The sequence below is a fragment of the Dipodomys spectabilis genome, unplaced genomic scaffold, assembly GCF_019054845.1.
Source record: "Dipodomys spectabilis isolate Male_0828 unplaced genomic scaffold, ASM1905484v1 ptg000234l, whole genome shotgun sequence".
In the NCBI taxonomy this organism is placed as follows: Eukaryota; Metazoa; Chordata; class Mammalia; order Rodentia; family Heteromyidae; genus Dipodomys; species Dipodomys spectabilis.
The window spans coordinates 18,366,274-18,384,482 of NW_024870911.1; the positions used below are offsets into that span (position 1 = coordinate 18,366,274).

Below are 18,209 nucleotides of genomic sequence, written 5' to 3' on the forward strand. Positions count from 1 at the left end.
CAGAGTGTCTAGGACACTGATTTGGGATATGTCCCCGAGAATAAGAATCCTGAATGATCACAGGTAGCATTTCAGAGTGGGTGATGCTCAGTTGTAAATGATCTCCATCATGCTCAACTCCTCCATCTTCTTTTTTTCCCTCAATACAGAAACCAGAAAGAGAGACCTCCACCTTTTTTGACAATAATGTTGTTTTTTTTTAATCGCTAAATTGGTAGTTTACAGAGAAGAAAACTCTGTGAAGTTAATCAACCTTTAGATTTTTCTGATACTCAAAGAATATAAAAAGGCCCCATGCATAAAGTGAGAAAAATCACATCATCATTATTATCAATATGTTCATTTTTTTCCTGTACACGTTTTAGGGCATTAGGTAACATTAAACACAGACCCAGAGCTCCTAACAACTCTTTGTTTCCTGTTTATACAAACCTGTGGTCTTTGGCAAAGATTGCATTTTCTTCCAGAATTTCACAATTGATTGATTTTTGCAATCCATGTCTCCAGGATGACATTGTCACAAAATTTAAAAACATATAATGTTCACAATCTTGACCATCTAAATATCTTCAAAATCTCTTATGACTTGCAAAATCTCTGAGTTACCTAAAAGATGACTTATTTTCCATTCATTTGCTACCATTAGCTTTCAAGCACACAAACACACACACATTATCCTTTTCTCAATAGAAGCATCCAAGTTTGTTGGGTTTATTGGAAACGGAGTACATGATCTTCCATTCTAAAAAATACAAACCAGAACAAAAATCTCATTTTCAGACAGATGCAGTTCTTCACAGGTGTAATAAAAAAGAAAAACAACAACAATAACATGAATGCTTTATTCCTAAAGTCTTAGAAGACCTTCATAGATGAAAGAGTCCTTAATATTTAAATTCTGAGGAGATTATGTATGCATCCTTAGAAGTCAGCCTGTGGGCTGCAGATAGCTAGAGTGTCAGTAAGTTTTATCTACTCTCTTTAGAGAAGACACATTGGGACCAATTTTCTGATGATGTCAAAGATACCCTATGGACCCAAGTTCAAAATGTGTCATTGAAGCTAATAAATCTCAATTGCTGACAACTTTGGGAACCAATTTGTTAGCACATGGTAAGGAAGAGACACTCCAGAGAGACCATAAGATTAGGGTTCCATTATGCCACAGCATGGCATTTGTGGAGGAGTTGAGACCCAGGGAATGGGTTTGCCTAGCCTAGTCATGGTTTCTATTGTCCCTCCTCATAGAAACCAGTTAGCCAGTGCTTAATCTTGATCTAAATGAATGGTACTTTATAGTGGACTACCATCACCTTAACGCCATGGTATGCTTCATTATGATATTCAGCCCTAAACTACTGATACTTGGAAAACAGTTGGCTGTTTTGTGCTGCAGTTTGACTAACGTGTTCTAGTCAATGCATTGTTTCAACAGCATTCCAGAAAAAACTGCCTTCATCTGTGAAGAAGTAATGGACTTTCACTTGCTTCCTCATGGGTGCCAGTGAACAATCTTCACAGGCAGGATCTTCACCACGTTTTACCTTTTTTTTCTTTTTGCCAGTGATACATGTATGATAGTATATATTTTGCTGTTCTTCTATGAGGAAAGGAGGTATGCATAGGATATACAAGAATTTGTCATAAGCCTTTTGTAGTCTGGTTGGACCATGGCTTCCTACAAAATCTAATGCCCTGTCACTTCATAAAGAAATTGTGGGCATTCCCAGTTAGTCTGAGGATGGTCCGTACTGGAGACAGTGGGTGGCATCTCACTTTCATTGGCACTTACTACTTTAACCCAATACTTACCTTCTTCTACTTCAAAACGCAGCTGCTGCACGTGAGAGAAAACATGTGATCATTGTCTTTCTGAGTCTAGTTTATTTCACTTAAAAACACGAGGATCTCTGATACCATCCATTTTCCTGCCAGTGAAAACATTCTTTTTTTTGGTTAGTTCCATCATGGGTCATCTTGTATGTAAACCACGTTTTCTTTATCTATTTATCTGTCAGTGGACACCCAGACAGACCCCCTATCTTGGTTACACCATTCACATGGTGTTACATTGAATTTGAGTGTACAGGTATCGCTATCATAGGCTGACTTCCTTTGATTTCTTTGGGTATATACCCAGAAGTGGTACAGCAGGATCATATGATTTTGCTTTTTCTTTTTTTGTTGAGGAATCTCCATACTGAATACTATTGCAGTGGAATAATTTACCTTCCTACCAATGGTGCCTTTTAGTTGTGATGTCACCTCTTTATTCAATCAGTATGCCCTTCTACTTTTCTATACAGTCTCTCTTGTTATTTTAACTCTCTTCATTCACAGAATCACAGAAGAAATTTCTAAGCTGTCATCTTTCCCCAGGAGTCAAATCAGTAGCTTTTTTTTTTTTTCAGAAAGAAATTGAATATGTTTTGAAAGCCCACCCTTGTTCATGGGCAGAATTAACATTGTTAAAGTGGTTATATTACCAAAATGATCTACAGATAATGTCCATCAAAATCCTCTCTTTCATCCCAAAATTACAAAAATAGAAAAACTATCCAAAAAGTGATATAGAAACAAAAAAATACCCCAACTAACCAAAGCAATCTGCAAGAACAGTTATACTTCAGAACCATTGTGACAAAGCCTGACAGGAACACCATGGAATAGCAGGCTTAGAAAGAAATCCATGTGATATAGCTGAAGGGCTGAAAAGATAGCCTCTAATAAGTTGTGCAGGGGAAAACTGGATATTCACAAGTGCAAAGCAGAAAGCAGAATTCTTATCTCTCACCTTGTACAAAAATCAGTTCCAAATAGGTTAAAAATCTTAGTGTGAGACATGAACTTTGTTTTTTTTTGTTTTGTTTTGTTTTTGTCAGTCGTGGGACTTGAACTCTGGGCCTGGGCGCTGTCCCTCAGCTCTTCAGCTCAAGGTAGTGCTCTACCACTTGAGCCACTGCGCCACTTTCGGGTTTCTGAGTGGTTTATTGGAGATAAGAGTCTCATGGTCCAACGAGAGGTACAAGTCGTTATGTCGAAAACGAACTTTACAACTTTGGTGGTGGTGGTGGGGGAAGGAGGGTTCAGTGGGGGTGGGGTGGGAGGAGGATGGGATGGGAAGGAGAAACAAAGGAGGAGGCTACAATGCTTGATAAGAAATGTACTCATTACCTTGCCCATGTAATTGTAACCACTCTGTACAGTACTTTCACAATTAAAAAAAAAAAAAAATCTCATGGTCAACATCAACTACAGTGAAAGCAGAGATTATACCATGGGGGAGGGACATACAAAGCAACAAAGAAATCATCTTATAAATATGCTAGAAACAATTGCATGAAAGAAAAAACATTTGAATACTTATTTTGGGGTTCATTTCCCTAACATCAACTTAACCCCTTCTTTCACTATTTGATGTTGGTATAATTTGTGGAGGGAAAGGGAAAAAACAAATTGTTTAAATAGGGATACAGGTGGACCCATTGCAACAATGAGATGCACAAGTCGTTATGCCGAAAAACGAACTTTACAACTTTGGCGGGGAGGCTGAGGTGGGGTGGAGTAGGTGGGAGATGGGAAGGGATGGGAAGGGGATGGGAAGGGATGGGAAGGGGAAACAAAGGAGGAGGCTACAATGCTTGATAAGAAATGTACTCATTATCTTGCCCATGTAATTGTAACCCCTCTATATGGTATTTTCACAATAAAATATACAAAACAAAACAACAACAGCAACAAAAGAATCTCATGGCTTTTCCTGCCCAGGCTGGTTTTGAACTGTGATCCTCAGATTTCAGCCTCCTGAGTAGCTAGGATTACAAGTGTGAGCCACTGGTGCCTAGCTTGAGACATAAACTTTGAAACTATACCTAGTGATAGCTAAGATCCAAATGGCAAGAAGTTGCAAATGGGATTGCATCACAGAGTGAAGAGACAGCCAACAGATTGGGAGAATATCTTTGCCAGCTAGTCATCTGGCAGGAAACTAAGACTCAGACTTTATGATTTTTTTTTAGTGATACTGGGGGTTAAAATCAGAGCCTCCAGCTTGACATAGGTACTATACCACTTGATCCATGTTCCCAGCCCTTTTTGCTTTATTTATACCTGTGTTTAAGCCTGGCAGGACCTAGACTGTGATCCAGTTGTGTTTATCAAGTGGCTGGGATGACAGGCCTGTGGTACCATGTCCTCTTATTGGTGGAGATGGGAGTCTAATTAATTTTGTTTTGGCCCAAGATGGTTTCAAACTGTAATTTTGCCAATCTCTACCTCCTGGGTAGCTGAGATTACAGGTGTGAGCGACTTTATCTGGCCTAGAATTCTCACTATATAGCTCAGGGTGGCCTCAATTGGAAGATCCCCTTTGTCTTTGCCTCCTGAGTGCTGGGTTTATAGATGTCTACCACCACTCCTAGCTTTAGAATATACAAAGAAGAGAAAAAAATTAAACTCAAAAGAGCAGATACAACATTCAATAAATGGGCAAACAAACCAAACAGACACTTTTCAAATGAAGAATTATAAATTGCCAATGAGAACATGAAAAAAAGTGCAACATCTTTAACTATCCAGGGAATGCAAATTAAAACTACATTGAGCCGAGTCTAGTGATGTGTGCCTATAAGCCCAGCTACTTAGGATATTAAGGCAGATGGATTTCAAGTTTGAAGCCAACCTGTGCAGAGTTAATAAGATTCTATCTCAAAAACAAAATAAAAACGGAAGGGTTTTGGAAACATAGGTAAGTAATAGAGTGCTTGCATGGCAAGCATGAAGCCCTGGGTTCAATCCCCAGTACAGCAAAACCAAAAACAAGCAAGCAAGAAAACAAACAAACATTGACATTTCATCTCACATTAGTCAAAAAAAGTTTGGAGCTGGGAAGGTGGCTCAGTGGTAGAGCGCTTGCCTTGCCTGCCTGAGGCCCTGGGTTTGATTCCTCAGCACCACATAAGCAAAAAGAAAAAAGCCGGAAGTGGTGCTGTGGCTCAAGCGGTAGAGTGTTAGCCTTGAGCTGAAGAGCTGAGGGGCAGTGCCCAGGCCCAGAGTTCAGTCCCCACGACCAGACCCCCCCCCCCCCCCAAAATATATTTTTTGGATTCTTTATTCATTAGTTAATGTTATAAGACTTTATGATTGAGATTGGATGTTTTTATACTTACAAAAATGTTTGAAAATATTTAGAAAAATAATTAGCAAACCCTTTTAGTGAATAATTTAGCTAAAAGAATGTATTAGCTGTCATTTATATTGTGTCCATCCCATTAATCTTTGTAAGCCTGGTAAGCTAACATTCCAAAGAGACCACAAATGCACTTATACATGCTGACAAACAGAAAATGCAGTAATACATGCTGACAAACAGATACTAGTGATATGAAATCCTATTTATACAGAGACAGAGGTCTTTTTTTTTGTTGTTGTTGGTCATGGGGCTTGAACTCTGGGCCTGGACACTGTCCCTCAGCTCAAGGCTAGCGCTCTATCACTGGAGCCACAGTGCCACTTCCAGTTTTCTGAGTGGGTTATTGGAGATAATAGTTTCACAGACTTTCCTGCTAGGGCTGGCTTTGAACTGTGATCCTCAAATCTCAGCCTCCTGAGTAGCTAGGATTACAGACATGAGCCACCAGTGCCTGGCCAGAGCTTTTTTTGGGGTATGTGTTAGTAACTGGGACTAAAGCAGGGCTTTATAACACTCTTGCTTAGCTATTCCTGCCTTCCTTCCCACCCTCCCTCCTTCCCTTCCTTTCTTCCTTCTTTCTTTTCTTCTGTTGGCCATGGGGCTTAAACTCAGGGCCTAAGTACTGTCCTGAACTCTTTTTGTTCAAGGCTAGTGTTCTACCACTTTTTAGCCACAGAGCCACTTACAGGTTAATTGGAGGTAAGAGTTTCACAGACTTTCCTGCCCAGGCTGGCTTTGAACCACAATCTTCAGATCTTAGCTCCTAAGTAGCTACAAGTACAGGCATGAGCCACCAGTGCCCTGCCTTGCTTAGCTAATTCATTCAAGGCTAAGGCTCTACCACATGAATCACATCTCCGTTTCTGGCTTCTTTTGCTGATTGATTAGAGATAGAAGTTTTTCAGATTGGTCTGCCTGGACTGGCTTTGAACCATGATCCCTAGCTCTGTCTCCTGAATAGCTAACATTATGAGCTACTGGTGAGATTCAGCTTTCATAAAATGAAGCTATACAACTTCTATATGTATATATGTATATAAAGTGAAGCAATACAACAAGTGGACATGGAGGCAAATTTCAGTTGGTAGTTATACCTCTGTGACAAGTAGGAGAAATAAATGAGTTTTATCAAAAAAGGTGCTCCCAGGGTCGCTCTGGCAGACAGAGCCCATCATTCCTGGTCTCCATGGAGGATGTGAGACTCAGAGGGATATGCCAGTCAGTGCAAGAACAGATGAGTGCCAATATGCATCATCATAAACTGATGATATCAGAATCTCTTGATTCTGTGCACAATAACAGGAATGCTAGATGTGTGGATGATTATTGTTAAGACTAGTTCTGGGGCTAGATACCTGGATCAAGAGTGGGTTCTAGAGGTCACAGAATTGTGCTGTGATTTAAAAACAATGTCTAAAGTAGAAGTAAGAAAAAAAACCAAAGTAGAAATGAGGCATTCTTTCACATTTGTGTGTGTGTGTGTGTGTGTGTGTGTGTGTGTGTGTGCTGGTTCTGGATCCTGGGTCCTGGGCATTGTCCCCTAGCTTTTTTGCTCAAGGCTGGCTCTCTACCATTTGAGTCACAGCTCTACTTCCAGCTTTTGGGTGGTTACTTGGAAATAAGAGTCTCACCGACTTTCTTGCCAGGGTTTGGCTTCAACCTGTGGTTCTCAGATCTCAGCTTCCTGAGCAACTAGGATGACCGGCATGAGCCACCAGCATCTAGTTCACATTTTGTCATTTTCCACAGCTGCTCTTCAGTTCTGGGTGATTGAGGCAGTTCGTTTGATCATGCCTTTGAAAGCTTGAACCACTTGCTTGTTCCTCAGGGTGTAAATGAATGGATTCATAACTGGCGCGACAGAAGTTGTGAGCACCGACACCACCTTATTAACAGCTACCCCTTCTTTGGCAGATGGTTTCACATAGATGAAGATGCAGCTTCCATAAGTGATAGAAACCACAATTATATGGGAAGAACAAGTAGAAAAAGCCTTTTTCCTTTGATGGGCAGAAGGGAATCTGAGAATGGTCTTGATGATGTAGGTGTAGGACAGAGTCACACATGCTAATGTAAACAGCAGTGTCAGCACTGCCAAGGTTAAGACATACCGCTCTATAAGCTTTGTGTCAGAGCAGGTGATCTTCAGGAGAGGAGCAGCATCGCAGCCAAAGTGATCGATGACATTGGACTTGCAGAACTCAAATTCAAGACCCATGCCAAATGGTGGGATGACGATGATGAGGGCTATGATGTAAGAACTCACAAGCAATCTGATGCAAACCCTATTGTTCATGATGGTTGTGTAATGCAGGGGTTTGCAGATGGCCACATAGCGGTCATAGGACATGGCAGTCAGCAGGAAGAACTCAGTTACACCCAGGACGATAGCAAAGAACATTTGAGTGGCACATGCATTGTAGGTAATAGTATTGTCACCAGATGCCATTGTGTAGAGGAATCTGGGGATGCAGACAGTTGTGAATGTGACTTCCAAGATGGAGAAATTCCGTAGGAAAAAGTACATGGGTGTTTTTAGGTGAGAATCCACCAGTGTGAGAGTGATGATGACCAGATTGCCCACAACACTCAACAAATAGGTTAGAAACAAAAAGATAAAGAGCAGAATCTGTAGAGTTGAATCATCTGTTAGGCCCATTAGGATGAATGTAGTTATTGCTGTGTAATTGTTCATCACTGATTCCTGACTGTGGCCTGTTCTGCAATGTAAAGATAAGAGAAATTTGTTTGGAGATTGGAATTGTCGGCAGAGTTAATACTGGGTGAGGTAAGACTGTTGGTGATGGCAAATTTTTATTTGTTTCTTGTTAATAATGAGTGTTATTGGAGTTATAGTTAACCAATAATTCTATAGACAAACTCAGCCTTACACTAAAGTCAGATGACTTTATTATGATTTTTTTTGTGTGTGAAGGGCGGTACTGGGACTTGAACTCAGGGCCTTGAAGTCTTTTATCTTTTTTTTTTTCCCCATTCACAAATGGAACTCTACTACTTGACTCACTTTTGACTTTCTGCTGGTTATTTGGAGATGAGTTTCCCAGGTTTGTCTGCCTAGGTTGGCTTTGAATCATGATTTTCAGATCTCAGCCTCTTGAGTGGCTAGGATTACAGGTGTGAGCCACTGGTACCCAGCTTGTTAATGATTCCAATTACTATATTCATAGCACTAAGTTCTATGTTTAAGGCATTCTTTGATTGACAACCCCACAGAAACAAAGCTATTTTACATGATCTGTGAGACTGAATAGAAAGAACTTCTAAACCACATGTGGCTTGTGATCTGATTAATATAATAGCTATGGAAGTGCTCATCATCTTGGTTTGATGTGGGACCTGGAGTTCGGGTTGTGAAATTAAAATTATTCTGCTTTCTGCCCGGTGTTGCATTGACTTTCAAACACAAACCTCTCCAAGAAACGGTGGTGCTAGGAACTTCTAGAAATCTGACTTGAGTGTGTAATAAGTGGTTGGAGCATTACAATTTCTTTCTGAGGTATGGTAACATCTCTCAGGAAATGATCACTCTGGACCAAATGGAGAATGATGTCTGTTACCCTTCCTGATTCAGGCTTCCCGGGCCTCCATAGAATGCCTGCTCAGGTCCTCAGCCAGGTCTAAGCCCAGTTCATCTGTATCATTCTGTTTGTAAACATCAACATTCATTGGTGTCCTACTCTTGTAACAGGTACTGGAAAGCTGTTTTGGCTGAGTGGTGCTGAGTCTTTACTTGAGTTCATGGATTAATTAAAAGTAAGATAAAAGCTTGGCATTTTTGCCTTTATTTTCTAACTGTGTCTTTTGCCCCAAGCCATTCTTTCCTGTAGGCACATTGCAGCAGGAAGCCAGGAAGGAACTGTCAGGAAACAAGTCCAGTCTGCCAAGCATTAAGGATTCTTATTGTAACAAGTTCTCACTTGACCAATCCTGAGATACTGGGCTGTCACAAGTATCTGACTACCTCTAAACAGTCTCTGAATAGCACTCTTTAACTCTGCATACCTTTTGCCCCTGACCCTTAATTTTTTTCTCTCTTAACCCTATAACACATCTCTGTATCCTGAAGATGACTGAATAAGGGCTAGAATGCTATCTTCCCATGGTGCTTGTGCCATGTAATAAATCTCCTTCCCTTGCTTTTCACCATGTCTATTTGGCATATGTGAGCAAATAGGTAGACTTATAGAATCCCAGGTATTTGAATTTAGGGTCTAAAATTCCAGTTTCAATCTCATTTGAAACGTATTAGGGCAACTTGTGTAGGACACCATATGAAAGCTCATTGATTTATTGTGTTATTTTCCTAACAGAATGTTTTCAAATACGCCTTGTGATACTGTTCATTAAAGAGAGGGAATAAAGGGATACAGGTTGACCCATTGAAACAATGAGATGTACAAAACACTATGTTGAAAACGAACTTTACAACTTCAGGCATGGGGGGGCGGGGAGAGGGAGGAGTTGGGAAGGGGGGATGGGAAGGATGGTTGGAGAAAAACAAAGGAGGGGTAACAATGCTCATTAGGAAATGTACTCATTAACTTACTCATGTAACTGTAACCCCTCTGTACAGTATCTTTACAATAAAAATATATATTAAAAAAGAAATATAATTCAAGGAAAGGTTGTTTTACTAGATAATCAACTCATTTGTCCCTATTTGTAGCTTTTACAATTTATTAAATAGAAATTTCAGGTCCTTTGTGCAGAACTATTGGATAAAGTAGTTTGGAATAACCCATGAAAATATGAAAATCTGTATTAAAAAAATCTCTCTAGGTAATTAGATTTAAAGTTGGGAACTCCGGTTTATGCAATTCCTGATAGAGCCAGGATTAATCAGTATAGAGCACTAAGTAGTGTCCTCAGAACAGAAATAATAATTAAATGAATTGTATTTTTGAGACAATAATAACTGAAATTTTGGTTAGATAAATGAGTGAATATACTGAGATGTATGTTTCTTTCATGTGTAATGAATAGAATTTTGTTAATAGGAATTAGTATTTCCTATAAATATGTCTGTCAAAGCAAAGATCAGATAGTTAAATGCTTATTGCTTGTATCTGGTATCAGAAAAGTTAAAGGCCTGGTGTAGAGTGACTGCTCAATAAATGTTTCATAAGTCATTCAAAAATGTTTAAAAAAAAGAGGGAGAGGGAATCAAGCCAGGCTCTGGTGGCTCACACCTCTAATCCTAGCGACTCAGGAGGCTGAGATCTGGGAATCACAATTCAAAGCCAGCCTGGACAGGAAAGTCTGTGAGACTCTTATATCTTATATATAAGATATATAAGACTCTTGTATGGTTCAAAGTGGTAGAGTGTTATCCTTGAGCAAAAGAGCTCAGGGGACAGCGCCCAGGTCCTGAACTCAAGCCCTATGACAGATGTAGGGTGGGAGGGTGGGGGAGGGGTGCTGGTGGAAGAGGGAGAGAGAGAAGGAGAGAGAGGGAGAGAGAAAGAACGGGAATCATCCTCACTTGTAGACCTTCAAATTTAAACATTTGGTAGACATTTAGGATTGGGAATAAGAAATTTCTCCAAGATCTTTCCCTAACAAGGAATGCCTTATTCTTAAAATGTCTTTCCCAAACACTTTTTTTTCTAAAGTCTTATTAAAATCCAAATTTCACTTTTCAGAAAATAGAGTGCCATCCTTTAATTTTTTTTCCCGCCTTTGGTTGTTACTGGGGCTTGAATTCAGGGCCTAGGTACTGCCCCTTAACTTTTCTTCTCAATGCTAGTGTTCTATTACTTGAGCTACAGCTCCACTTCCAGATTTTTTGATAGTTAATTGGAGATAAGAGTCTCATAGGCTTTCCTATTCAGGTTGGCTTTTAGCAATGATCTTTATATCTCAGTTGCCTGCTAAGAATTCAAGTGTGATCCATCTGCACCAGACTTTGAGTTTTTATAGTGTTTCTTGTCAAGAAACACAATGCCAGGCATCAGTGGCTTATGCCACTGATAATCTTAGCTACTTAGGAGGCTGGGATCTGAGGATTGCTAAGCAAGCCTTGGTAGGAAAGCCTGTGAGATTCCTATCTCCAATTAACCACTAGAATACACCAGAAGTGTCACTGTGGCTCAGAGTGGTAGAGTGCTAGCTTTGAGCCAAAGAGCTTGGGAACAGTGCCCAGTTCCTGAGTTCAAGTCCTATGATCAGAAAAATGAAAGTAACACTGCTAATTGTATTTTAGGTTTTGAAACTCGTAAGTCAAAGCCTTTTGCCCTGTGACTTTCAAGGACTTGAGTTCTATATGGTCAACAGCTAACATGATGAAAGTAAGTAAATCATACTCACAATTCTGATGGCTGTTTATGGCTCCCATGGGCAACTTAACCACAAAGATCTTTAGGGGACTCTTGCCAAAGAGTTTGTTAATTCTGATGTTATCACTACACTTTCCATGTAACTGGTGCTTGCCATCACTGCCAAGTGTGTGATTAGAGATCTCCTAGGTTCCCATTGCCCATAAAACCCAAGTCTTCCTCAAATGTCCTTTCTCTCCAGCAAGTCTTATAAGAACACCAAAGGGTATGTTCTTTCTCACTCTGAAAATTTTTTGTCGCTCTAATGCCAGTAAAAGCGCACATTAGTGTCGAAAGAGTTTAAGACCAAAGCGATGACAAACATTTTAGTTGGAGTAGTAGCAGTATCTAGACCTCTCTACAGGAAGCGGGGTTGCCCTGTAAATTCTCTATTAATAAGAATGGTATAACTTATATCTATTTGGTTCTCAACAGATATTTAGTGATCATTTGATTAAAGAAAAACCCAAACTACAATACCCTTTGGGATTCTAGATACGAAAAGTGCTAATTAACCTCTAGTGTAATAGACTTTGTGAGGAGAAGAATTCAACAGCTATCAGTGGGTATGGTGCTGGTGGGAATGGGGAGATGAAACAACAGAATCATAAAGAGGAAAGGTGCAAAACACCCAGAAGAGAAAGCACCTGGTGGCTTCTTTGCCCCTTTTCTTTTCACTGCAGAGGGATTCTTCAAGGGACTTCAAAGATGCCTCACTAGGGATTCCCAGACATGTTGCCTTTGCATTAAGTCACACATCTTCTACCACAGGAGAAATAGCTTTTGCTTCGGTTTTTGAGCTCTCCATAACCCGAAGTGTGTTTCGCCCATTTGTGTGACTCATTATCATTAGTGCTTAGAAAAGTGAGCACTCACTCTTCCTCTTTCAATTAATTTTTTTAATTAAGTTTTTTATTGTGAAAATACTGTACAAAGGGGTTACAGTTACATGAGCAAGGTAATGAGTTTATTTCCTTTTTTTTTTTTTGGGTCCGGTCGTGGGGCCTGAACTCTGGGCCTGGGCGCTGTCCCTCAGCTCTTCAGCTCAAGGCTAGCACTCTACCACTTGAGCCACAGCGCCACTTCCGGCTTTTTTCTTTTTGCTTATGTGGTGCTGAGGAATCGAACCCAGGGCCTCGGGCATGCAAGACAAGCACTCTACCACTGAGCCACCTTCCCAGCCCATGAGTACATTTCTTACCCAGCATTGTTGCCTCCTCCTTTGTTTTTCCCCTACCAATTAATTTTTTTCCAATTAATTTTTTAATATACTCTCAGATCTCTCTAGTAACAAATTAGCAAAAGAACAAATCCTTATTTATTTACTTTAAAAATTATCCTTACCGGATGTCCCTCCCCCACAGTGTAACCCCCGCTTTCACTATATTTGATGTCAGTATAACATGTGGAGGAGATGGGGACAAACAAGTCGTTTAAGGATTCAGGTGGACCTGTTGCAACAATGAGAAGTACAAAATGTCATGTCAAAACCAGCTTTACAATGTCGGTGTGGGGGAGGGAGGGGGAGTATGATTGGGTGGGGGGGAGGGGGGAGGCTGGGAAGGGAGGTGAAAAATAAAATAAAATAAAAAAAAAAAAGAAAAAAAATTATCCTTACCGGGCGCTGATGGCTCACACTTGTAATCCTAGCTAATCAGGAGGCTGAGATCTGAGGATCACGATTCAAAGCCAGCCCACACAGGAAAGTCCACCAGTCTCTTATTTCCAACTAACACAGAAAAAACTGGAAAGTAGTGTTGTGGCTCAATAGTAGAGGGTTAGCCATGAGCAAAAGGAGCTTAAGGATAGCACCCAGGCCCAGAGTTCAAGGCTCAGGCCCGGGACAAAAAGGGGGTTTCAATTCAACATTTCAGTTTATGAGCACAGTATGTCTTGGTCAATGTCATTTCTTCTATCATTCTTCCCCATGTGTCGAAACCCCACTCCTCCCTTCGTATCGAAATATATATATATATATATATATATATGTATATGTATGTGTATATATATATATATATAGAGAGAGAGAGAGAGAGAGAGAGTGAGTTAATAAAAGAAGTGAAGGACCTCTATGACAAAAACTTTAAAAACCTGGAAAAGGAAATTAAAGCAGAACTAAGCAAGTGGAAAACTTCCCATGCTCCTGGATTGGATTAACTTCATGAAGATGGCAATACTGCCAAAGGCAATCTACGAATTCAATGCGATATCCCAATCTCATTCTTCAATGAAATAGAAGAAGCAACCTAAAAAAGACCCCGAATAGCAAAAAACAATCCTTAGTAGAAAGAACAGTGCTGGAGGAATATCAATTCCAAATTTCAAACTCTACTACAAAGCCATAGTAATCAAAACAGCTTGGTACTGGCACAAGAACAGACTTGAGGACCAATGGAATAGGACTGAAGACCCAGTGCTGAGGAATCGAATCCAGGGCCTCATGCTTGCAAGGCAAGCGCTCTACCACTGAGTCACCTTCCCAGCTCAGTTGGGGAGGCTTTAAAATATTCAAAGTAGCTCTGGCCTAACTCTCTGTTCTGTGATGGCACACTTGGTGTGATTCTCTGGCTTAGGACTGGTCACTGGATCACTAAAACTGCTTTCTATGCGAGAGCTTGTTTAACCTCCAGCTTCTCCTCCTCCATCTTCCCAGAACCCAGATGCTCCTCAGTAGATGAATGGATCAAGAAAATGTGGTATATATACACTATGGAATTCTATGCCTCCATCAGAAAGAATGACATTGCCCCATTTGTTAGGAAATGGAAAGACTTGGAAAAAATTATATTAAGTGAAGCAAGCCAGGCCCAAAGAAACATAGGTCCCATAGTTTCCCTTATTTGCAATATCTAGTATATGTCTGAGTCAAGCAGAAAAGGTCAGATAAGGTGATGTTAGGGAAATGAACCCTAAGATATGTATTCAAATGTTTTTTTTTCTTTCATGCGATTGTTTCTAGCACATTTATAAGATGATTTCTTTGTTGCTTTGTATGCCCCTCCCCCATAGTATAACCCCTGCTTTCACTGTATTTGATGTCGGTATAATTTGTGGAGGGGAAGGGGAAAAACAAATCGTTTAAATAGGGATACAGGTGGACCCATTGCAACAATGAGAAGTACAAGTTGTCATGTCCAAACGAACTTTACAACTTTGGTGGGGGGGGGGGAGGGGGAGCGGGGAGAATTAGGTGGAGGGGTAGGGGGAGGATGGGAAGGGATGGGAAGGGGAAACAAAGGAGGAGTACTCATTATCTTGCCCATGTAATTGTAACCCCTCTGTACAGTATTTTCACAATAAAAAAAAAAGAGAAAGCACAAAAAAATATTCTAAGTAGCTTTTCTGTCTAAAGAATGGCCATTTTGGGATCAATTGTGCTAATAAACAATGTGTTTCCTGAGGAGGGTATCTTGATATTGGGGACTAATAAAGATTCTTTGTTGCCATCTCCAAGAACAAAAGCAAAATAGATATTTAGAAGAAGGCACTCCAGAGAGACTGGAGAGCAATTGCAATGGGAGCAACAAACACAAGTCATCAGCAGTATAAGGAGGAAAGCATCTGAGTAGGAGTACTGGGCCAAATGTCATTTTGGGATTGGCTGGTCAGCAGAAGGGATCTCTAAATTTTCTTTCAAGTCTATCATTTAGAGAGTGAGGAGTCTTTATCAGCATAAAGAAAGTCATTATTATTTAACTGGAGGATGGTATTTATTTTGTATAGACCCTTGAAATTTCTTTTAAAGAATAGCTTTAGATTACAGAGAAATTGGGAAGATAATACAGAGTTTGAGCCACACATACCTTATGTGCGCCCATTTCCTTTTATTAATAATATCTTCCATTATCATGATGAAGCTGATAATGATGACTTGAACATAAAAGGCAATATATATGCACACACACATATATGTGTGCATATATATATATATATATATATATATATATATATATATACTGTTCTTTGGTGCTGGTAGTGGGGCTTGAACTCAGGGCGTAGGCACAGTCCTTTAGCTTTTTTGCTCAAAGCTAGCACTCTGCCATTTGAACCATACCTCTTCTTCCAGCTTTTGGTGGTTATTAGAGATAAGAGTCTCACAGATGTTCCGGTCCAGGCTGACTTGGAACCACAATCCTCAGATTTCAGCCTCCTGAGTAGCTATGATTACAGGCAGTGATGGTAGAAGACATTGAATGCTGGGAGCCTTGTTCTTTCTTTATTGTAGTCATATCCTATTTCAAGATACAATAATCTCAGGTAATAATCCCAGATAATTTCTGGAAAGTCCAGTGGAAATGCTTTTTGGATATTAGTTTAAAAGGAAGAGTGATCATTCTTATGGATTTTGAAATTTCACCATTAGCACCTTTTACATATTTCTGAAAAAAATGTACATTTTAAAACTATATATAAAACTGGAGGGGCTGGGAAGGTGGCTCAGTGGTAGAGCGCTTGCCTTCATGCATGAGGCCCTGGATTCGATTCCTCAGTACCACATAAACAAAAAGAAAAAAGCCGGAAGTGGCGCTGTGGCTCAAGTGGTAGAGTGCTAGCCTTTGTGAAGAGCTGAGGGACAGTGCCCAGGCCCAGAGTTCAGGCCCCACAACCGGATCCAACAAACAAACAAACAAACAAACAAGAAACTGGAGCTAGGAAGGTTGAGGGTGTGGGAGGCTGGGAAGGATAGGAAAGATGATGAGGGATGACGTTGACCAAGATGCATTTTACTCATAAATTGATATGTTGAATTGAAACCTCTTTGTACAACTACTTAAATAAAATAAAATAAAAAATTTAAAGTGAAAACAAACACAAAACAAAACAAGAAAGAGCTCTGGAGTGCTGCATTTTGCTTTACATTGTTTTTCAAGTTTCAGTGAAGAATCTTTAATTACTCTTCAACAATTTGGGCTCAATATGAAAGTCTTCTCCCAAAGTGAGGGACAGTCCCTGAGTATTTAGAGTCTGACTGTACATATGGCAAGAAGTACGTTTGTTTACTTGTATGTTCTCTTTTTAACATTAGGGATTTGGGAAATCTAATCTGTGGTGCATACTATAATTGAAAAAAAATCATTCTAAGTTAAGTTTATAAAGAAAGTGAAATAAGTTGACTGGTCTTGTTTTAGATGATAAGAACAAAAAAAAAGAAAACCACCCCTGGGGTAATAGTATATTGATGAAACTGTTCAATAGGAAGAGATCTTATATATGTGAAGTTCATGACTATTGCTCACGGTTGCTCATAGTTCAATTCCGTTTGATGCAGCAACAGGTTCTTACTTCTTTGTGAGAAACACAATCCGTTTTACTGTGTCTTTGAAGGCTTCTTTCACTTGTTTGTTTCGAAGTGTGTAAATGAAAGGGTTGAGCAAAGGGGCAACAGAGGTTGTGAGTACAGACACTACCTTATTAATGGCCACACCCTCCTTTGCTGAGGGTTTGATGTAGATAAAGATACAGCTGCCATAAGTGATGGAAACCACGATCATGTGGGAAGAGCAGGTAGAAAAGGCCTTTTTCCTTTGTTGAGCAGAAGGGAGCTTTAGGATCGTCTTGACAATATATATGTAGGACAGGACCACACATACTAGAGTAACAATGAGTGTCAATATGGCAAAACTCAAGATAATCTTCTCAATGAACACTGTGTCTGAGCAGGTTATCTGCAGAATAGGAGAGGTATCGCAGCCAAAATGATCAATCACATTTGAGTCACAGAATTCCAGCTGGAGGCCTACACCAAGAGGTGGCAGAATGATCAGCAAGCCAGCACCCCAGCAGCAGAGAACGAGTATAGTGCAAACATGGTTGTTCATGATGGTTGTATAATGCAAAGGTTTGCAAATGGCCACATAACGGTCATAAGACATGGCAGCCAGGAGAAAGAATTCTGTTGCTGCAAAGAGGACAATAAAAAACAATTGGGTGGCACAAGCATTATAAGTAATAATATTATCTCCTGTTGTCATACTATACAGGAATCTGGGAATACAGGCTGTGGTGAATGAGATTTCTAAGAAAGAGAAATTCCGGAGGAAAAAATACATGGGAGTTTTAAGACGGGAATCCACAAGCGTGAGGGTGATAATGATGAGGTTTCCAGTCACACTTAACATGTAGGTAAGAAACAAAAATAAGCAAAGTACAAGTTGTAGTTTGGGGTCATCTGTTAATCCCAGCAGGATGAATGTTGTTATTGCTGTATGATTTCTCATCACTACCTTGTGCCAAGTGACAAGTGATTGAACCTAGAGAGAGAGAGAGAGAGCGAGAGAGAGAGAGAGAGAGAGAGAAAGAGAGAGAGAGAGAGAGGGGCAGAGAGAGACAGAGAGAGACAGAGGGACACACACAGAGAGACAGAGAGATAGAGAGAGCCATAAAAATCTGGTAATGTAATCAGAATGAAGATATCCCAATTGGCCAGCTTACACACATTTAATCTTTTACTTGATTAGTTTGTTAACATAGCTTTGCAATCAATGTCCTACTAGGAGATGTTTAAAAAGTATCTCATGTAAGCTGGGTGCTGGTGGCTCATGCCTGTAATCTTAGCTTTTCAGGTGGCTGAGATCTGAGGATAGCGGTTCCAAGTCAGCCCAGGTAGAAAAGTCCTTATGAGACTCTTATCTCTGATTAACACTGGATATGGCACTGTGGCTCAAAGTAGTAGAGCACTAGTC

General features: G+C 40.1%; 2 protein-coding genes across 2 annotated transcripts; both read right to left on the reverse strand.

Annotated features, from left to right (window-relative positions):
• Positions 1-6,947: 6,947 nt before the first annotated feature.
• Positions 6,948-7,886, reverse strand: LOC122124181 (olfactory receptor 6C2-like). The gene has a single exon (XM_042698886.1). It carries the CDS (start codon positions 7,884-7,886, stop codon positions 6,948-6,950), a length of 939 nt encoding a protein of 312 aa, XP_042554820.1.
• An 8,919-nt stretch (positions 7,887-16,805) lies between these two features.
• Positions 16,806-17,744, reverse strand: LOC122124180 (olfactory receptor 6C2-like). Its single transcript, XM_042698885.1, has one exon. The coding sequence runs from the start codon at positions 17,742-17,744 to the stop codon at positions 16,806-16,808; it is 939 nt and encodes a 312-aa protein (XP_042554819.1).
• Between the last annotated feature and the right edge of the window lie 465 nt (positions 17,745-18,209).